Raw genomic sequence first — 23,298 nt, 5'->3', positions numbered from 1 at the left:
GACTATTTTAAGTAAAGTGCAATTTTAAGTCCTGCTGTTCTCAGCTCATCTGTTAATTTCATTTTCATTTACATTGAGCACTTGTTATTTCTATCTTAGAATTGATGCAGAGTGGGTGATTATATTTTATTAGAATTTTATTAAGTACTATTTTATCTGCTATAGAGGTTTAGTCATAAGTGAATATACAGTGGCAAATTTTACAAGATTTTAAGATGACAGTGAACATATATATTTTAACATGTTAAGTTGGTTTTCGAATCATTTAGGTTAGTGTTAAACACACTTGAAATTAATATTTGGTGCTTGATTCTTAATCACCGCTTTAGTGACTTGAAAAATATTTTTGAAATTATTCACTTGATAAAGCCATACATTGCACTTAACTTTATCATCTATGTTAAGAGATTTAGTTTAACAATCCATTTTAAACATGTTTTTACATAAAGATTAAAAGCTTAGTGGTATTATGGTTTCTTTCTCTTAAAATAGTTTACAAGGAAGCAAATGAAGTATCACAAAGAAGAGCTTGGAGGGGACCAGAGCGATAGCACAGTGGGTAGGGCATTTGCCTTGCACTCAGTCGACACAGGTTAGATCCCCGGTGTCCTATATGGTCTCCTGAGCATGCCAAGAACGATTTCCGAGCACAAAGCCAGGAGTGATCCCTTAGCATCGCCCCTTAGGTATGGCCCCAAAACTTAAAAGAAAAAGATCTAAGTACTCTCTATTACATTTTTTCAGGTTTTTTGGAATTAAGAGGCCATGTTTTCATCATAATGTGTTTACTGCACGTGCTTTACAAAGTAGGCTGAACTTTAGTTGAGGCAGATGTCTCATGCAATGAGTATCCTGCTTTAAATTCTGAAGTGCTTTCACTCCTGCTCGCATCTCCTTGAAACCGTCTAGAAAGAAGTTGGCACATTATTTTGCGGATGTTACTGGACATTAGGAAATACATGACCGGATCTAAGCAGCTATTGAAAGATGATAAAACCAGCATGACCTCATTGATTTTGTGAACAGTTTCCTTCCAATAGCAAGGTGACTCTTTTATCTGTGAAGAAATATAGACGAATCGAAAGATGTGATAGGGAACAAAACAGATAGTAAAAATGATCAGTACAATAAAGGAATTGCGAGCTGTAGTGGCATATTTACCAGAATTTGGAAATTTTGATCTCCTTTTAGAAATTCTTAACAAATTCTTACCTATCTTAATATATGAAAGGATTATTAGTAGGAAAATTAGCCAAAACATGACTACAAGGACAAAGTTAAAAATGGCTTCTCCTATTGCATCTCGCTTATCTCTGTAATGGAAACACATTGTGGAACTATGATCTCCTTTCTTAAGTATTAAAGTAATCATGGTTAAAAATCCAACAAGAGCAATTGCCCATACTGTACCACAAATATAAATACTTTGTCTAGTTGTTATTACCTTTCGTTGTTGTATAGACCGATTGATTTTTATGTAACGATCCAAACTGATGAATCCAAGCAAAATAATGCTAATGTACATGTTCATATAAAATAGTGTTCCCACAACCTTACAAAGAATCACACCTAGTGTCCACTTGTTTTGGTTTATGTGATACATAATCCGAAAAGGGAGGCAGAAGATAAGTAAGAGGTCTGCGATGGCTACATTAAGAAGGTATATCTGAATGGAATTTCTTTTGCGGTGGATACTCAGAAATACATACAGGGCAGTTATGTTCCCAACCAGTCCCACAATGAAAATAACAGAATAAAATACTGTCAACACACTGGAAAGTAATTTTTCATCCATCGTACACTTAGTGAAATTTAAAGATCCAGAGACATTCTGGGGCAGTATGACACTGTGATTTGTTACAGCCTGCACTCCAGGCCAGCTGCTGTCTGAAGTAGTCATGGTTGTTCCAGTGCAGTTTCTCTTCGTACAGATCAAAATGCAAACACGCTAGATGACATGGTCTTCGTTGTTTTTATATCTTCAGATTTTTCCTGTAACAGAAAACCATACATTAATTCACTTGCTTTTTGAATGACAACTACTTGAACTCAGATTATGAATAACAGCAGATCTATTATTAGACATTGTGAAAAACTTTACTTTTACCTTCCTTTGGGCCATTTGGATAGTCACACTTTGTGTATTATGTATTACTCCATGTGCATTATGGTATCACAAAATAGGCAGCAAGAATAGTAAAATCTTGTGGATAAGTCTTTCTCCAACCTTTCCTTTGACTATGGTATATGGAAATGGTTTGGTTTATTTGTCATGTTAAAATTAATCGTTCATCTGTAAAATCATCTTTTCTTAGGGATTAACATTGTTAGGTAAATAGAGATGAAACTGAAGAGAAATGCAGCTCTTTTTTTTTTTTTTTGATTTTTGGGTCACACCCAGTGGCACTCAGGGGTCAGGGGTTACTCCTGGCAGACATGGGGGACCATATGGCATGCCTGGATTCCAAACTCCATTCATCCTAGATTGGCTGCTTGCAAGGCAAATGCCCTACTGCTGTGCTATCTTTCCTGCCCCAGAAATGTAGCTCTTATTTTCCACTGATAGACCTCAGTTTCCCCAAAGGCAGGTATTGAGCTGTCCCAATGCTAGGCCTATTTGACCTACTTGGCCTGACTCTCTCTCATGTGTAGTGTTCATTCATTTATTTGGATTTATAAGGTCAGTTCATAAGGTCATTCATATGTCAGATGATTGAGAAAATTGGCAAGTTTCTCATTCCAGTGAATAAGGGGAAGGAGCCTACATTTCTTCCTTTTCTTTCTATGAGAGACAAGGTTAAAAATATTAAAATCATTTGCCTAGAGTTGCACTCAGTTAACATTACAAACCAAAGAGAACACAGCAGTTGTCTGGTTGAGGAGACTGTTTTCACACTGAAGAGGTGTCAGACAAAAGCCAGATATAGCCAGCTGTCTGTTAGCCACTATGGATCTGGAAGTACAAAGTGGTCAGTCATGTGCATAGGGTACAGCATGTACAGTCCAAGATGTTTTGAAAGTGGCTGCCTCCAGTTTAACTCTGCCTGGGTTTAGCTAAAATCTTACCACTGAGAGTGTGTGAGTCCCACATGCATTGGCAGCACAGTTTAGGATCCTTTACTGAACTTTGATTACCAAAATGTGCTAAGAGGATCCAGCATGAAATAAGACATGTACAAGACATGAGGAATTTAAGGACGTCTCAGCACATCCCTTTCTTATTTCACTCCAGCAACCTTTTACAGGAGTTACTACGAAGGTATTGAGAGTAAGAGGATCAAAATTAGACCAAACCAAGCCACTAAATTGTTTTTTATTTTGTTTATTTTTTTGTGGGTTTTTGTTTTTTGTTTTTGGTACTGAGGATTGAACCTGGAGTCTCATACATGCCAAGTATGCACGCTATCCCTGAGTCCCTATCTTTGGCGCTAATTCTTTTTTACTTAGCTTCAATTTTCTGGTTTAAAGTAGTAGAAAGTGGCCTGTGAAGCACATAACAAGTGCTCAGTTAGCTTTAAGAAAAAATGCCTGTTGGGAGAAAACCATCAATTGGGAGTCAAGTAAAATTCAAGGAATAGGTTTTGAATGCAAATATATCACATTTTCTGAATGTCACTTAAAAAAATTTCAAAGTGGGGCCTGAGCAGTGGCATAAGCGGTAGGGCGGTTGCCTTGCATTCAGATGACATAGGACAGACCACGGTTCGATCCCCCGGCGTCTCATATGGTCCCCCAAGCCAGGATCATTTTCAGAGCATATAGCCAGGAATAACCCCTGAGCTTCACCGGGTGTGGCCCAAAAATCAAAAAAAAAAAAATTTAAGGTGATTCTTGAGGAAATCCATAGTTAAACAAGAGAAGAAAACAGCAATTCTAAAGATATTACTATAGGAAGTGCTTAGTTGCAGCAGTCACTATAGGAAGTGCTTAGTCACAGGAGGCTAACAGGATGGGAGAAGACAGAAGACATTATTAGACCTTAAATATATAATTAAAACAGATTTGTGGACTGGGGAGATTAGCTCAGAAATAAGAGAGGCACAGAACTAGATTTTCCTGCTCCGAACTTCACACCCACCCCACTTACACTGTGGTGGTGTGTTACTCCACCCTGGATTTACCTGTCACACCTATTATCCGGTACCCAAGACCCCTCCCAGAAATGGGTGGGTCTCAGGTCGCTACTCGTAAATCCAGGGTGGAGTAACAGTGGTGTCCCAGGTGACTGCCAGCACCAGGCCTGAGTAAGTAGTAATGTTTCACTGGGTAGGTATCAGGCTCATAGAGTCCTTATGGGAGGTCTCTTCATACATTCCCCCACCCCCCGCTTTGGAAAGTATATTTAAATTTTGAGTTTTAGGTTGAATAAATTCTAGAAACCCAATCTACAAAATAGTACAGTTTAATAATAATAAAATAATAATAATAATAATAATAATAATAATAATAATAATGCAAAAGCCTGGCATTTCCAGAGATTTTTAAGTAGTCTGATTTTACGTACCATCCTGAAAGGTAACTCCAGAGGGCAATTAATTATAGTTAATGGGCTTGATTGTGGCAGTCTCACAACAACATTTGTTTATATTTGCAAACAATTAAAATTTAGCTTCAGAAAGATAGTACTGGAAACCAGGTGGTCAATCACTCCTGAACACAGACCCAAGAATAGGCCTGAGCACCTCCAGGTTTGGCCAAAATTATAAACTCTCTATTTTATAGTTACCTTAAAACACCTTATAATTAGTATCTTTTGAGTAATATATCACACTTAGCTAAGTACTGCTTGGAAATTGAAGGTTAACAAGACAGTAGTACTTAGTGAACATTTTCTGTGTGATCAAACTATAAATGTGCAAACTCTGTATGCTATAAAGTCATGTGGATTTGAATGACAAAAGTTGATTTCTTGCCTGGACTTTATGTACATGTAAACATCTGGAAGGTTGAGAGATAGTACAAAAGTACAAATGGGTAGGGTACTTGGTTGCACATGTCTAACTGGGTTCAATCTCTGACACTGCTTATGATCCCCTGAGTACTGCCAGTAATGATCCCTGAGTGTAGCCAAGGAGTAAGCCCGTAAACGCTGAGCTGGTTGTTCCTCCCCCACACACACAAAAAAATGCCAGCATTTTTGTGGGATGGAAAATTTGGATCATGATTTTGGTTGGGGGGGAATTGATTCTAGGGAAGAGGAACTGGCTGGTGAAGGGGAAGTTATGTAATCCCTAGTTAGAAGAACCTGTCTACAAGAGACACAGTGGAGGGAGGGTGGGAGGAAGACAGACCAAGTTTAGTCTGTCGTGTGCATCAATTGCAGGAAGAAGATTTCACAAAATTTGTAGAAACTGACAGGCATGTTTCTGCTGATCAGAAGTTCTAAAAGAAAAGGCCAATCAAGAAAGAATGGCAAGCTGCCCAAAACAAAGCCAGCAATGCTGTTTGGGTGGTAGGGAAGAGGAAATGGATTTCTGTATCTGGTGCTTACTGGGAGCTTGGGTAGGAACAGTTCAAATCCAATGATGCAAAGCATCTGAGGCTTAACAAGTGATTTGTAGAGCCCAGATAGTTGAAGCTATTTTTAAAATTCTTGTAAAGGGCAAGAGAAAAGGGATGACCTAGATTCTATCCTGACCAACCCAAGCCCAGGAGTGATTGTTGAGGACAGAGCCAGGAAAAGCCTTGAGCACTGCAGAGTGTGGTCTAAAAACAAACCCAAAAACCTCCTTTGTGAGCATTTTTCTTCCCCATCTGAAATCTATAGTTTCAGCTTCATTAGAGCAAACTCTGGTTTTTGTTAATTGTTTTGGTTTTGGTTTTAGAGCCATACACAGTGATGCTCAAGGGTTACTCCTGGCTCTGCGCTCCTGGTGCTGCTGGGGGGGGGTGGGAAACCATATGGGATGCTGAAGATCAAACCCGAGTTGACTGCATGCAAGGCAAGTGTCTTTTCTACTGTAATATCCCTCTGTCACCCCCACCTAAGTCTGTTTTATTTGCTCTGTATACCTAGTATAGAGATACGGTAAATGTGGGTGAATGTTATGTTCTGTATATGAATATTAAAATCAAGTGTTCAAGTACAGGAAATGTTTTAGCTATTTGAACTGAAAAGCAATCCCAATGGACTGTTTTTGTGATGTCAGTAGTGTGATGTGACTGCAGCAAGAAACTGTCCCTTTCTCAGGCTGCATTGGTAGATATGGAGTGTCTGCAGCAAAGATTTTTGAAGGGAATTTTAGGCCATATCTGGCTGTGCTCAGGGGTTACTTCTGGCAGTGCTCTTTCATATGGGATACTGGGGGTTGAATCTGGGTCAGCCAGGTACAAGGCAAATGCCTTATCCCATTGTTCAGCTCCATACAGCAAAAGGTTTTGCTTTTAATCTGCTTATGTCCTAAATTTGGAGGTTTTTTTTTCCCTGCAGTAGTGTTTCATACTAGTAGCTCATTTGTTCACAGTGCATATGGGAGCCAGATAAAGAAAATGGGAAGCTTACCCCTACATATTAAAAGACCATGGAGAAAGGTATTTTACTTTGTGATATGTGTCTTAAGAAAACAGAACAAAGATCTTAGAGTTGAAATTACAAAGACATTGAGTCCTTTTAAGGAAATACTTCTTTAGAATGAAACTATCATAGAAGCTAGTAAGGGTCTTCCCACTAGAAATTTTCCAGGCAATCATCAAGTGAGAACTTTGTGGAATAGATTCCTATATTCCTAATATGCTGACTGCATATTAAAATCCCTTTGAGGAGTTTTTAAAAATAAAGGTGGGCTGGATTCTTCCCAAGATCTTCTGATTCAATTGTTCTGAAATAAGGCAATGGTTTCCTTTAAAAGCCATATTTGAGTGTGCATTTAGAATCAAGCCCTTTTGTTAGATGACTGAACCATTAGCTAATATTTATTTAGCATTTGCTGCATACCAATCACTGGGTTAGGCACCTTCATGGTATGCTATCTACATAATTGTTTAATAACCATCAGAAGCTTGTATTACAAAAGGGAAGGAAAAATCAAAAGATAATCTTTGCACATATAGCACTGACCTGGCAATGCCTAAATCGGGAGTCAGATCTCTCTGACCCATTTTGTAATCTATGATACTTTACACCAGCCCTTAATTCTCCCAGTCACATGTATCATCATCAGTAGGAGGAAAAAAGAAGAAATTATTCTGTCTAGCTTTATTTCCTTGGGAAAATAATTGATCTCCTTGTTTTTGATGTTCAATATAGAAAGAAGTCCAGAGTTTAGAGAATCACAAAGCATCCACCTGTGTGCAGCAAATCCCTAGAGCATAACTTTTCAAACTTACCTCTAGGCCTGATAATCAAGATGTTTCTAGAAATCTGTTCACACAGACCATTGGCCTCTGCTCTAATCTGCAAATAAAATTAATAAATAATAGCTGAACAAAATCACTGATGATCCTTTCTGGGTTTGCTTTATTTTCAAGCTTAGAGAATGAAGCAAAGCAATTCATCTGTTGAAACAGTAAGGAGACACATCATTACTTAGGTATGAGGTGACTGGTGTCCATTCCTAATAAGACGAGGTTCTGTTCTAACATTTTTGTTGATTGTTTTGCATCCTATTACAGTGTGTTCCTCAGTCACTAACATTAATTAAGGACATTAATTGACACCTTGAAAACTACTTATATGACTTATTAAGAATGACCATTAAGGCAAGAGACAAACAACTTCTTTCAAGTAGTGGAGTCATTCCCCCATAGACATTGCTTATAAATGTTGTACTATATTGAAGTGGTCTCAATGGTTTTCTGATATCATAAAGTAGGTTGCTCTTTTTTTAAACTGTTACTTAGCAAATCCTAAAGCTCACAACCCCATGTTAGTGCTACATTTTACCCAACAGCCTCACCACACTTGCCAGTAATTTCCTAGTGGCTCATTATAAGAGCTTCTGTACTAGAGAACAAGGCTGGACAAATTCTTCTGTGGCTGTGATGAGTGACAAAATTTTAAATATAGTCTGGATCACTTTGCTAAGTTACAGTACATAGCTATTTGACAATTGTATTTCACCAATTGTAGTTTGACTTGATAATGACTGAATCATTCAGGCCATGTTTCAAAAATTACATTAATTGCTTGTGCATGCAGAATGGAAATTAAAAGCATGTTGCTTTGGAGATAATATTGTTAGTGGTATATTAGGTTTTGTTATGACTTAACTATGTTTAAGAATCCATTCTTTCCAATTTGAGTTAGTTGGAGTAACTAAATGCATTTTGCTTTTGCTTTTTTCTAATAATCACCTTATTCTGAAACTTGAATATTAAAATTCATCTGACTGCTAATTGTCATAAAAGAGTAACACTATGACACAGAAAACAGTGTAATTGAAAATAGGGAAGTAGTAAAACTTAAAGTCATAAAATAATCAATAAATAATGGATAATAAAAGAATCAATAACCAATCTACAACAAGCTGTACAAGAGGTGACCAGTTACACTAGCATTCTGCAGGGCAAAGGAGGGAAATATGCTGGGAACAGGAGTGGAGGGAGGACAACACTGATGGTGGTAATGCCCCTGATTCACTGTCACTATATACCTAAAATATTATTGTGAAAGATTTGGAAGTCACTTTGATCACAATAAAAATGATTAAAAATATAAATAAAATAAAATAAATCATTGTATACTAGAAATAACAATGGTAAACTTTTCATTGGTTCTCCTGGCAATATACAAAATATGTATAAGCAATGTAAAAATATTGGCCTTATAAACTTCTGTACTTTCAGTGTGCTAAAATAGTTTAAGTAATTAAGAACACAAAGCCTCATTTAAATTAAGACAGAAGTATTATCCACACAATTTACTCAGAGTTCTAAAAGCAAAGGTTTACATAATCATGCAACAGGTTTCATTTTAAATATATAGATCATAACATTTTAACTGAAAGATAGGACTAATTGAAATCAAGGAATACTCACAGTGCAGATTCTCTTGAAGTAAAAGGAGCTACATCCAAGCTTTCCTACACAAGAGAAGTTTAACGTGTATGTGTGTGAGGGAGGGTACAGGGGGGAAAGAGAGAAAGCTGAGTTCCTCCATCCGGTAGTGGTGCAATTGGGGTGTCTCTTCCTTTTGTTTTGGGGCATGTGATTAAGTATTTTTCTTATTTCTTTCTTTGATTCCCTCCCTCCTTCTTTCTGTCTTTTCATTCTTTCTTTCTGGACTTCAGACTTTTTATGAAAATCATAAGCCCCTACCAGTATGCAACAACTATATCTTTAAGCTAAATAAACTCTTAACTTTAGGGAATTATTGGCATTTTGTATCGAATAGCTTTTACCTTGACAAGTATGAAATGTTTTTCCTATGTTCCAGAAAATAGAAATGTTTTATGCATTCTAGGCAGAACTACACATTTTCTGCCTTTTCTCAGAAATGATGTAGAATGGTGAAGTATGGAATTTCTGTTTCTGGATTCATTTGAGAAATTAAGTCAATTCGTGTAAAACTATATTCAACAGTGTTGAATCATGCTAACCTGGGTAATTGTTTAATTCTTGAATTTCTTCAAGCCTTCATTGATTCATGCATTTTTTAGCATATTTTATTTTTAGTTTTAGCATATTATTGTAAGCTTAGGTTTATTTTCTAAAATAAATTCTAATTTGAGGACTAGAAAGATTTGTAATAGTATCCTCCTTTTTTGTTAACCACTGAGAAACTCTCCCAAGTAAATGAAAATGTCTCCAATATTTTAAAGGAAGACTTGAAGGAGTTTTACAGTTTTTATGATGGCCCCAGTCCACTATTTAACTACTATTTGTCAATACAACTGCTGCCCTTGCAGTTTAATGTCATTTCCCTTTTTGTGTTTTTACTGGGGATGAAGAGTGTATTTTGTTTCCTCTCCAGAATTATTATCCTGCAGATTTGTTGGTTTTACTCTCAATAATATTTACCTCTTTGGGCTTTATATAATCTCATTATTTCTGGGTACTAGCCCTCTTCTGAATATCATAATCTCCAGAATTTTTAATATGATATCAAGATGACACACAGGACAGTAATTTTAAATTGCTAGAATAAAAGTATTTTGTAGCTCTTACTTGTCCTGAAGCCTAAAACAAAGAGGCTGATCGCTGTATTTATTGGTCTGGTATGATTATTTGGACAAGAATTTGTGTGAGGGGCAATAAAATAAAGTTAACATTACATTTACCATCTTAATGATTTTTAAAGATAGTCATCAGTTGTGTTGTGTCTTTTTATATTGTCATATAGCAGTGCTCTGAACTTTATCTTGTAAAACTGAAACTATAGCCACTAATTTCCTCCTCGTTCTTTCTCTTCCCTTGACAACTACCTTCCAACTTTATATGATTTTTAACTACTCTAGATTATTCATGTAAGTGAAATTGTATTTGTCCTTTTATGACTGGCTTATTTCATTTAATATCTTTTAGGATGAGCAAGGTATAGCAGATGACAAGACTGCCTTCTTTATTACACTGTACAGTACTATACCTATGCACCACATTTTCATTCCTTATCTGTTCTATCAGTGAACATTTGGGTCGATTTCACCTCTTAACCATTGTGACCAATATTATGAAAAATATGGTTTTGTGAACTACAGTTGAAATCACAGGATTTTTTTATGCCCCACATTTAAGCCATCCTTTTTCAAAATACAAGTTCTGTGAAACCTGGCACTACCTATGGTCCCCTAAGCCTACCAGGAGTAAGCCCCGAGTTCTGCTGAATATAACCCTACCCTCCAAAAAAATAATTTCAGTTTCATCTTCAGTTTCCTAGTGGCTCCACTCTGACAAGATTTGCATATAAAATTGATTCCTGTCTTTTTATATCTGAGCTTTTTTCCTGTGCTTTTCCAAACTTGTGACTTTCTATCTCCTCTTAGCTCATCCCTAAATATCCTTCTCTCACTCTTTCCCCTTTTTCTTTGTTAATAGCTTAATTTTTCATTACATAAAGATTGAAGTAAGACAATTAAGATGAAGAATAATTAAATGCATGTATTTATTTGGTGCCATATTACCAAACTAATTTTATCTAAAGATTATCCAACCCTGGTTAAATTCAGCACACCCCTTATTAAAGCCTGCTAGCTGAAATAAATTCTGAGCACACATATACAATCATGTTATCTACCTCACTTCAGATTTATGTCCACCATCCTCCAGTGCTCCTGAGATGCCAGTAGTTCTGCTACATTTCCTAGTCTGGTGAGTCCCAAAGTATGGCTCTCAGACAATAGCATGAGTGCTATTCAAGAACTTATTATTAGTGGAAGTTATTTTTGAGTGGGTGGAGCACACCTGACAATTATCAGAACTTATTTTTTCCCAGAAGGATGAAAGGACCACATAGGATGCTAGAGATCAACCCCAATTAGCCTTGAACTAGGAAAGTGCCTGTCTCTGTACTATCACTCTGGTCTCTTGTCAAAATCTTGCTCTCATCCCAGATTAGATGAACTAGTGCTGCTGTAAATCAGAAAAATCTATGATTCTGATGTTAAACATTTGAGCGAGCCTCTACCTTAGTTCTTATTCTCCTAGCTTGGAAAAAATACATTTTTTTTAGAGAATGGCGTTTATAATAAAGGAAAAGAACCTATGTCTTTGTATAGCATAGGGGGGAAAAGCCACATTTTTATACACTCATGTACCACTATATACACTGATCTTATTAAATAATAATAAAAGAGATACTGGACCAGAGTAATAGCACTCCGGTAGGGTAATTTACCTCGCATGTGACCAACCCAGGTTCAAGCACTGCCGAAGTTATTCCTGAATGCAGAGCCAGGAATAAGCTCTGAGCATCACTAGGTGTAGCCAAAGGACAAAAATAAAAGGGGTATTTCTTTATACCATCATTCTCATTCTGTGTAATCCCCACACCTAACTTACCTAAAATTTAGGATTACTTTTTTTTTTTTTTTTGGTTTTTGGGTCACACCTGGCAGTGCTCAGGGGTTACTCCTGGCTCTTCACTCAGAAATCGCTCCTGGCAGGCTCGGGGGACCATATGGAATGCCAGGATTCGAACCACCGACCTTCTGCACACAAGACAAACGCCCTACTTCCATGCTATCTTTCTGGCCCCTACTTTTTTAATTTCAAAGAAACTAGAATATAGAAACCCTAAGAAGAGAACCTCCTCATCTTCCTTCATGTGCATAGCCAGCCATGTTTAAGGTTCCTTTGTGCTGCTTTTTCATGATCCTGAAGTCCAATCTTCTAGCCCACTTTTGCTTTATATTCTAATCTTCCTCCCTCTGTGTACATTGCATCAAATCCCCTCTCTTTTCTGGGTGTGGTATTTTCACTTCTTTGTAAGATCTTTCTCATTAGTACATAAATGCCTCCTTTCTAAAAGTGAGGAGTCCTGAGAATTAATTCAAAGGCCTGGCATGCTGAAGCCTCAGTTGGATTTTCAGCATCATTTGGTCCCCTGAGCAGCTCTGGGGTGGCCCTGGTAACCCCCAGCACTGCTAACTCTAAGCAGTACTTATCCATAATATTGTATCACATGTCATCCTGCCCAAACTGCTTAGCTGATCTTTAAAATGGGGAGAGGCAATCTTCCTGAAGGGAAGAAAAAAGGCAAAAAGGAGTACATTATCTATTGAGGAAGGAAAATATTGGAAGAGGAAAAATCAAAAGCTACATCTCTCTGAATAGTATTTGTGTGACTCTTTTGACTTTGGAGCTATGCACATGTTGTATAAAACAACCAAACTAAGTCAAAAATCTAAGTAAAACAAGTTTGACCTCACTTGAAATCAGGAGAATTATTTTAAGAAAATTTAGAATAAGATGGTTTCTCTTTTTAAAGAAAGAATTTTTAACTTAAAAATGACATGAATAAGGAGCCAAAGCCATGACACAAGTGGTAGGGCATTTGCCTTGCATGCACTAACATAGGACGGACCACGGTTTGATCCCCCGGCATCCCATATGGTCCCCCAAGCCAGGAGCGATTTCTAGCGCATATCCAGGAATAATCCCTGAGCATCACCGGGTATGGCCCAAAAAGCAAAAAAAAAAAAAGACAAGAATAATACCAAGAATTCCAGGCACATATTTTAGTCAGATTATACATATGTTAACACCCCCAACATTTGTCATGTCATTCATTCTCAGTGTCTCATTCATCTAGTGCAGAGCTTCCCAAATGTATTCAGCCTTGTGGGCCAAAGCAATTGTACAGTAAGTAGTGGTCCCCTGAGCTCAGAACCAGGAATAATCAACCATTGAGCATCACCATTTGTGGTCTAAAAACAAAACAAACAAACAGTATCTGGTCTGGCACTCCTTTTCAGAAAAGTATTTAACGACACCTCCCCCCCCCCAAGAAATCAGCCTTTAAGCAAACAGAAAGCTCCTTCCCAAAGGTTCTACTGTCCCCAAATAATTCCAGCACTCCCCCAGGTGATGGTATTGCCTATTGCTCTGGCTCTTATTTATGTGTGCCTAAATTTTGTAAAATAAAAGAATTCTCAGAGTCAGAAAAGTCATACAGGTATTAGGGCATTGTATTTACCCAATCCATGTTTTATCCCCAGTATCACATGAAATTCTATACTTGGGATTCACTAGGTATAGTACTTGAGGCCCCCAGAATTGCTGTGTGTCATCTGGTGGTCCCTGAGAACCACACTAGTGGCCCCAGAGTTCCCTATCATCTTAGGATCTGAGCAGCACAACATCCTCTGCCCTCATAATAAATCCCTAGACTGTTTGCCCAAGTTCTACTCCAAATGGCTCCCAGGACCCTTTGAGTGCTGCTTAGGAGGCTACCCTCATCTCCCCCCTAAAGGAATTTTTTTCAGTAGCCAAAGTAGAATGATAAAAATTAGGGAAATTATATTGAAAGAACACTTATATAATCTGTAGAGCTTTTTCGAGTTTCAACATATGTTCTAATTTATTTTATGCAAAAATGAAAACAGGACCATTTATTGCATTTAATGACTGAATCTTTTCTGGCTTTTTTGATCTGGAATAAAATTTGGAGACTATGAGCCAGTTACTTTCTAGAATGAGCCTCATTTTGTGTTTTCCTGATATTCCCCATGATGTAATGCTAACTGTGAGAGTTGTATATGCCAGGTTTCTCCTCTATAAAAATGCTATTTTAGTTTGTGTGATTAGTAAGTATGGCAAACTCCTTTGCAACTATATAAATATTCTGTCACTCTTGAAACTTTTACCTTTTGATGATGCTAAACTTGGTTAAACATGCTAATAACTGCTAAATAAAATTTTCCAATTTCAGAATTTATTCAACACACATTGTCTCATTTTCTGCTAAAAGAAAAGCTTTACTTCCCAGGGCCTAAGTGATAGTACAGCAGAAAGGATGTCTGCCATGCATGTGGCCAACCCAGGTTTAATCCCCCACACCACAGATGGACCCTGAACATCAACTATGTAAATATCTAGAAATCCAGTACTTTATTCTGAAGTTTTCCACCTCCCAGTTTGGGGTGCATAATTTCTCTTTCTTTACTTTATATAATGAGACTTTTATCCTTTTTCATATTTCCTAAATAAACTACTTTATACACTAAAAATTCAATAGATCTGGAACCAGAGAGTTAGCACAGTAGTAAGGCATTTGTCTTGCATGCGACCAACCTGGAATGGACCCGGTTTGATTCCTGGCATCCATTATGCCAGTTTGATTCCTAGCATCCCAAGCTTGCCGGGAGCAATTTCTGAGCACAGAACCAGGAGTAACCCCTGAGCATTACCAGGTGTAGCCCCCAAACCAATCAACTAATAAGCTGCAAAAAATTCAATAGAACAACAATAATACAAAAAATTTAAAACCCTTCATTGGTCACCTTTAAAGGTCGTCTAGAAACCAACTTATTACTCTGAAAATAATTCATAACTTTATCTATAATAGCCCAAACTGAAAATAATCCACATGTTCATAAACAGGAAAATGGGCAAGCTGCTATAGTCATATGATACATAATTACTTAACAATGAAAAGAAGTGAAGCATTGGTGGCTACTAGAGATATACTATAGGTATAAAGGCACATGCCATGCACACTACTGACCCAGTTCAATCTCTGGCATCATATATGGTCCCCTCAGTGCCACCAAGACTAATTAATTCCTGAACACAAAGTCAGGACAGAACAAGTCCTAAACACAACTGTGTATGATCCAACAAACAAAAAATATTAACTAATTATTACATTTTTTATTTGGGGTAGATTTTGGGGGGAGGGAGATTTTTTGTTTGTTTTGGGGCCACACTTGGCAATGAGTAGCGGTTACTCCTGGTGGTACTTGATGGGATCATATGGAATGCCTGGGATCAACTTCTGTCGGCGATGTGTAAAGCCAGCGCCCTATCTGCTGTACTATCACTCCAACCCCTAATCATCACAAATTAAAGATTGATCACTGCTAAATAAATATGTCTTGGAAACATGCTGAGAGAAGCCTAACATGAAAGAACATATAGTATTATTCCTTGAGTATGAAATTCTAGTACAACTCCTCCCAATAAACAACCCCTGAGAAAGTATCAGAATAGTAGTTTACACGTAGGATCTAATAGCAGAGGTTGAAAGGTTTCTGAGATGTTTCTGATAATATCTTGTTTTATTTGGGAGCCACACCTGGCTGTGCTCAGGGTTTATTCAGTGCTCAGGGGTCACTTCTCAACAGTTACTTTCCTGACATAAGCCCCAGCACTAACAATCTCCACAGAAGCTGACGACCAATTCCTATGAAATCTCATCATGAGCACAAAGCACAAGGATTCTTATGGAAAGACTAGAGAAATATTACAGGCATTAGCATGCTTTCCTGCCATTCAGCTGACCCTGATTTAATCCCTGAGCACCAACAGGAGTGGCCTGTTAAAATGTAGTTACTCAGAGGAAGACAAAATGGCATGAAAAGGGCATCTGTCTTTGACATTCAAGCTTCTTAAATCATTCTTAACAAAAGAAAAATAACTTCTAAGAAATTAGCTTGTTTTGAAAATTGGCTAAAAAAGGTAAGTCTTCAGAGAAATTGGCCAGAAGTGTGAATTAGACAAATAATTTAAGTATCCAAAATAATTCCAGATGTTAGGGATCCTGTATTGTCATAGTAATCAGTTTGTGTGAATTGAATTGTTCATATAAATTAATCCTGTGTTTAATTCAATTTTTCTTGTTTGTTTTCTCTTCAGCCCCACTGTGTTCTCCTTGCCTCAAAGGAAAACTCTGCACCTGTTAAACTTGGGGGCTTCGGGGTAGCTATTCAATTAGGGGAGTCTGGACTTGTAGCTGGAGGTAAGACCTTTTTTGGGGGGACATACCCAGTGATACTCAGGGGTTACTCCTGACTCTGCACTCAGAAATCATTGCTTGCAGGCTTGGGAACCATATAGGATGCTGGGGATCAAACCCAGGTCAGCCACATGCAAGGCAAATGCCCTACCCACTGTGCTATTGCTCTGCCTCCAAGCCTTTTTTTAAAAAAATTCCTTCAAAATTTGACCACTTTCAGACTGAATATTAACACATATTTAGTGTTTAATTCCACTCCACCCCCCAATGCTATCATAAATTTTTCTGTTAGTATCAGTAGTAATAACAAGCTTTAAATAATTAAAATAGATCCTAGATCCTCAAAAACAGTCCTACATACTGATGGTCAAACAATATTTAAAGATGACAATACTTGGGCAAAATGATTTTGAAAGTTGAAGTGACCAAAAAAAGTGAAATTTAAATGGTCAGGTTTATATTTGTGACTGATTTTTAATTTTATGACTGTTTTACTCTTTATCATAGAGTCCTATATTTAGAATGGGCAAATGAATGTGGAGAAATTTTTTATTATTAGTTAAAACAAAGGATAATTAGAAAATTCCCATACCAGACAAAAATAAATAAATAAATAAAAATTAAAATAGAAACTGTCTTTACTACAGTGTCTGGGACCTAGCAGGCCATTTAGTAACTTTGGAAATTATTAATGAATGAAGAGGCTAGTTGTGGAACCAGAAAAATAATATAGTTAAGGCACTTGACTTGCATGCAACTGACCCTGGTTCAATCCCCAACACTTTGTAAGGTCCCTCAAGAATGATCATTGGCTACAGAACAGGTGTAAGCCCTTAACACAGAAAGCCATAAACTGTCTACCCCCAAATTTAAATGACTTTGGTTGTTAATTTTGTTTTGTTTTAGGTCCACACTCAGCTATGTTTAGGGTTTACTTCTGTTTCTTTTCTCAGGAATCACTTTTAGTGGTGCTCAGATGAACATATGGGTGCTAGGGATAGAACCTGAGATGGCAGTGGGAAGACAAACACTCCATTTGCTGTACTATTTTTTCAGCTCCCTCCGTCCTCCTGACCAAGCTAGTTTTGATAGAGTAGAAGGAAAGAAACTGGAAGTAAAAAAATGATTAAAGAGAGGATCTTTCCTGGCCTTGCTTTGTCATCTATTTGCTCTTTAAAAGTTAATTAAGAGAACATGGAAAGAAATCCTATTATTTTAGGGGACTGTGTGTGAAACCCTAGGTTCAGTCCCACACCACATGGCCTCTTAGTGTGTGTAATAATGGGTGTAGCCCTGTTGACCCCCAAGCAGCACTGCTAGACCAGGACTGAACCCCAAAACAATTTAAAAAACTAATTATAGGAAAGTGTTACCCATCACTGATCATTGCTGTAGTGAGTTCCTGAACTTTACCTAACAGGATGTCAGACCCGAAATACATGTTCTAAATAAATGGTCTCAGCAGTTGGTATAACTAGAATTTCTAGAGTGATAATACACTTTGGTTTATTGGAACCTTACCCAGTAGTGCTTAAGAGCTATTCCTGGCTCTGTTTTCAAGAATGACCCTTAGCAGTATTTGGGATTCCTATGTGCTGCTAGGGACTAAACAGTGGGATATAAGGCAATCATCTTTGTTCTTGTGTCTATCCAGCCCTTCGATACATATTTTTTCTTACTTCTACGCTTTCCCTTGCTCCTACTCCCTACCCAGGCAATGCCTTCCCAAATCTTTCCCCAAAAGTCTGCCTGCTAGTTCCTCTTTCACACTGTTTTGCTGTTCTAGCGATCTTGTTTTTTCATCATTCATTGAGTAACCATGAATTACAAAGCAGTAAAGATATTCATGATTGAATTCCAGACATAAAACGTTCACCAATCCCTTCACCAGTGTCCACTTCCCACTACCAAGGTCCCCAGCTTCCATCCCATCCCTCAGCCTACCTCTATGGCAGGCACTTTTGCCTTTTTCTTTTTTTTTTCTTTTCGGCACTGTAGTCTGCGATGGTGTTCCTGAAAGGCTATCTTCAGCCCTCAGTTCTTGTCCAAAGTGACCACTTCCCCCTATCATTGTCACAGCGGCCCCTTCCCTGTCCTAACCACACTCTCCGCTCCCCCATGTAACAGTCTTCCTACTAAGGATCAGTTCTCCTGCCCTTTATTTCTACTGTCTTTGGGCATTATTTCTACTATGTTTCTTTATATCCCACAAATATGTGCAATCATTCTACATCTGTCCCTCTCCCTCTGACTCATTTCTCTCAAAATGATACTCTCCAGATCCAACCATGTAGCAATAAACTTCACTAGTTTTAGTGATTTTTCAAGTATGTAAAAATGAAAAATTTTAAAGTTCTTCATGAGTCAAAATACCTTGCTGAATTCAATAGATGGCTCCAGGATTAAAAGATAAAAAGCCAGGTCTGGGCTCAGTATTTTTAAGAGGTGAGAGGAGAAATTATTTATTCCCTTCTATGCACTTGATTTTATAGAGGTGGAGAGAGAATAGTTTGATTATTTAGGTGGTTTTCTTTCACTTTGTTATTACTCTATTATTTCCAGTTTTCAATTGGAAGGATGGCATTTGATGCAATCATTTTTCCTTAACCATGATGATGTTGTTTCCATGCAGGGCGCGTGGGAACACCTCATTTTATGGCACCAGAAGTTGTCAAAAGAGAACCATATGGCAAACCAGTAGATGTCTGGGGCTGTGGTGTGATACTCTTTATCCTGCTAAGTGGTTGTTTGCCTTTTTATGGAACCAAGGAAAGATTGTTCGAAGGCATTATAAAAGGAAAATACAAGGTAATGTATTTTGCATGTCTGCTTTTTGTTTGAATTGGTAAAGTGAAATCACAGCTACTAGCATGTGAAAATGTGAGAAATGCATTAGCATAATAAAAACTAGTAATGATAACTAACTCATGTAGTACTTACTATGTACCAGGAATTGTTCTGACTAAACATTTCACTTGGATTACCTCATTTCCTTCTTACAGTGGTCTATGATGTAGGTACCATAGAATTTTCCACCTTCCTTTTTTGGTTTGTTTTTGTTGTTGTTGTTGTTGTTTTGGGGCCACACTCTGTGATGCTCAGGGGTTGCTCCTGGGTATGCACTCAGTAATTGCTCCTGGCTTGGGGGACCATATGGGTCGCAGGGGATCAAACCCAGGTCCGACCTGGGTCAGCCACATGCAAGGCAAACGCCCTACCACTGTTCTATCATGCCAGCACCACCCACCTCCCTTTTTGAGTTATAAGCTTTTGCTAATAATACAATTTTTCTTTTGTGTTTGTTCAGTCGCTAACTTCCTGGTCTCCAAGGCAATGTGCTCCATTCCAGCAGCCTTTAGTATTTGGTTTTGTCTGTTTTTAAAGCATTGAATAGATATTTTTGTTTCTTTGTAAAAAAAAATGTGATCTATTCATGCGTGTCCAAAAGTAAATTTGGGGGATGGAATTTGAAGACCATACTTGGGTTTGTGGGTTAAGTCACTCCTAGCAGTGCTGAGGGACTATGCTGTCCTGAGGATCAAACCCAGACTTACCACATACAAGCATGAATTCCAGTGCATTTAGCTCTCTGCAGTCACCCCAAATAAAATTATTTTAAGGCTCATGAACCCTTAATATTACAGTAAATCAAATGGATAAAAACAGCTATAGCATCAATTCAGTACCTGGGAGTTTAAAGCTTGGAGATTAATCAATTATTTATCCTTTTATTTGACTAACCTTACTTCTCATTTATATTCATGGTCTCTCTTACAAAAGCCGTATATGTTCATCAGCAAAATTTAAACTATAGATTTATCTATATCATCAGTGATTCAATTGGGTCTTTTTGTTTGTTTGTTTTGTTTTTGGGTCACACTCGGCAGCACTCAGGGGTTACTCCTGGCTCTATGCTCAGAAATCGCTCCTGGCAAGCTCGGGGGACCATATGCGATGCCGGAATTCAAACCACCGTCCTTCTGCATGCAAGGCAAATGCCTTACCTCCATGCTATCTCTCCAGCCCCTCAATTGGGTCTTTTAAAATATATTTCACAAAAGTTAATTATTGTGAATATCAGTCAACAAAAGTAATAGAGATAATCTTATAAGGAAGAATCCCTCCAAATGGTGATCAGGGGGCCCAGGGTCCACTATTGGTGATACAAGGACAACCACGCTAGTGGTTCAGTTCAAGGGTCTGTAGTGAAATGTGACATTCAGAGCCTATTGTGCTTTGGACATTTGGAGCCACCAGAGAATGCTTAGGAACCAGGGCAATACCTGGCAGTATTTGTGAGGCCATGTGGTACAGATGATTAGACATGGATTAGTGTTCCATGACCACTGAGCTGTCTTCTAGCCCTGCCAATCCCAATTTTTAAAAGAAAAATATGTCTTTAAATATTTTTTTGATTATTGGGCCATACCAAATATTTAGGGATTACTCCTAACTCTGCACTCAGGAATTTCTCCTGACAGTGCTCAGATGACCATATGGGATGCCAGGAATTGAACCTGAGTAGTCTACATGCAAGGCAAGCACCTTATCCGTTATACAATCACTCAGGCCCGTGTTTAAATTTTTACTTTACAATTTTATTAAAGTCATTGCTAAATCTATGTATCCAAATCTCTTTTACTGAGGTTTTAGAAACATTCTATTCTTCAAGTATTAAAGTATAACTTATGTGGCAAAGCAATAGTTTAGTGGGTAGTGCATTTGCTTTGCAGCTGGCCTGTGGCCCAAACACCAAAAAATATAAAAGTATAAATTACATTTTATCAAAAACTTATATACAGAATATGTACTGAGGCAAAATCTTGTTTAATAATCAACAGCCAAAGTACTATACTTGGTCTCTTTTTCATTAGATAGCAAGGTTCAGCTTTCAGCTTTTCATTCAGAGAATGTTATTTACATTAAGAAATCTAAGAACATTGAATAATCATAACTGTCAATATCTCACTGCAAATGTCTATATAACTTGCCTTTCTCCTCTGCAGATGAATCCAAGGCAGTGGAGCCATATCTCTGAAAGTGCCAAAGATCTAGTGCGCCGTATGCTGATGCTAGATCCTGCTGAGCGGATCACTGTTTATGAAGCCCTGAATCACCCATGGCTTAAGGTACAGGACTCCTACATGGACTTCTGTGCTGTATTTGAGCACTTCAATGACAGTAATGTTTAGCTGAAATTAGGGGATGTTCCATGTTCTACTTCTTCCTTAGTGTTTTCCTTTACTTACTTTTACTCTTACCTTTACTTACTTACCTTTATTCTTTTTTGTTCTCAAGGATCAATCCCAGGGCTTCCTTTTTCCCCAATCTATACCCCTAACCCCTCTGAGTATAATTTTCATAACAGTTCAGTTCTTCTGGTTTGCTGATTATACATATTATCTGTAAACGTCTGAGTATAAGTACACCACTGAAGTGATATTTGGCTCTCAAGAGCAAAGGAAGGAGGGCTGTTTATTCTCGACCAACCCATGGTTCAAAGATGAGCCTGTGATCAAATGCAGTAGGACTGACATAATACAACCTTTATTTTTTTTCTTTGAGGGCATGACTTTGTGCTGAATAGCATTCTTTGTATTATATTTTATCCTACTACTGATGTATTCTGTTAGAGAGAAGGTAAGTTTTCATATTTTATTATATCTCATATGCTGGTGAATCTTAAGGAAACGAATAACTTAGGACTTCCATGAAACATAATAACTATTTGATAAAGACCTTGCAGTTGAGTTCTTCGGGAAATTCTCATTTGACCTGTGAGAAAACTAAGAGTCAGAAATATTAAGTATCTTGCCCCAAGTTATTGAGCTATTAATGACAAAGCCAGGGTTTCCATTCTGCCTGCTTTGACCCTTGTTTTGTGCATTGAGATCCCATCCTTTCCATTTACCAAGGATATACTTTATGCATTTCCCCCATTCTGCCACATCTGTTTGATTCTGGCATCTAACATGTCCAATTTTACTTTTTATATGCACACATCTCCTGACACTAAAACCTCATGACCTTTTATCCCTATTATCTTCTCCCTTTGATGGCAAAAGTAGAGTTATATTCACTTTCTCCTTATCTTTGACTCTTGATTCCACTCTAGTAAGGTGCCGCCATACCTATACCACTGAAACAGCTCTTGTCAAGTCACTCATAACCTTCACATTGCTTGTGCAAGTGAAAACATCTCAGGTCATCTTCTTGTCATTTCAGGCCCTTTGACCCCATCACTGTTCTCCTTGACTACAAGCCACTAGATTCTTCTCTTTTCCATCTGATACCTCTGATTGTTCCTTCTTGGGTCTTTCTGATTCTTCCTCTCCTCAACAACCAACTCTTCTCACCTTAGAGCCATAGACCTCCATCCTTTCTCCTTCTCTTTCTTGGTGACAGTTTGATACTTGAAGACCTCATCTCATTTGAATGACTTCGAACACTATATACCATCAATGTCTGAATTTATGCCACGATTGACTCCTTCTCAGATTCTTTCTTAATCCAGTATCCACTCTTGCTCCTTATATCTTTTTTACTTCACCCCTTACTATACTACTTCTCTTACTCTGTATCCCTCATTTTCCTTATACCTTCATGACATATCTTCTCAAAAGCTTCAGACCTTTGACTAAATACCAGTATTTGAGTAAACTCCTTTCTGACCACCCAGTTTAAAATAAGCCTCTCTGCCACTGGTGTTCCTTTACCCCATTCTCTGCCTAGTTTTCTTCATCTCAGTTGTGACATACATTTTACTTAATTGTTTGTTGCCTGTATACCTTCATAAAATAGATACTACCTAATGATAAAAAAATCTGCTATTTATTTGATTCTGTAAAGAGCCCTAGAAAGTGTCAGTCGTGTAGTAGGTATTCAATAAATATTAGCTAATGATTCATTATATTTTTCAAGGTTACTCTTCCAGAGATTAAGCAAAAATAGTGGGATCTACTATAGCA

The 23,298-nt window shown here is 37.7% G+C and overlaps 2 protein-coding genes across 15 annotated transcripts in view; one reads left to right on the top strand and one right to left on the bottom strand.

Annotated features, from left to right (window-relative positions):
- Window positions 1-23,298, top strand: part of CASK (calcium/calmodulin dependent serine protein kinase) — a 515,778-nt gene that overhangs the window by 335,824 nt on the left and 156,656 nt on the right. For all 14 annotated transcript variants that reach the window (XM_049767194.1, XM_049767195.1, XM_049767192.1 and 11 more), the window contains exons 6-8: window positions 16,231-16,333; window positions 18,963-19,138; window positions 21,337-21,459. In XM_049767194.1, the coding sequence (XP_049623151.1) occupies window positions 16,231-16,333; window positions 18,963-19,138; window positions 21,337-21,459 (402 nt within the window). The remainder of the gene's footprint in view (window positions 1-16,230; window positions 16,334-18,962; window positions 19,139-21,336; window positions 21,460-23,298) is intronic.
- Window positions 790-1,900, bottom strand: GPR34 (G protein-coupled receptor 34). Its single transcript, XM_049767303.1, has one exon. It carries the CDS (start codon window positions 1,898-1,900, stop codon window positions 800-802), a length of 1,101 nt encoding a protein of 366 aa, XP_049623260.1. The 3' UTR covers window positions 790-799.

The sequence above is a fragment of the Suncus etruscus genome, chromosome X (assembly GCF_024139225.1).
Source record: "Suncus etruscus isolate mSunEtr1 chromosome X, mSunEtr1.pri.cur, whole genome shotgun sequence".
Lineage (NCBI taxonomy): Eukaryota > Metazoa > Chordata > Mammalia > Eulipotyphla > Soricidae > Suncus > Suncus etruscus.
This window is presented reverse-complemented; position numbering and strand designations above follow the sequence as displayed.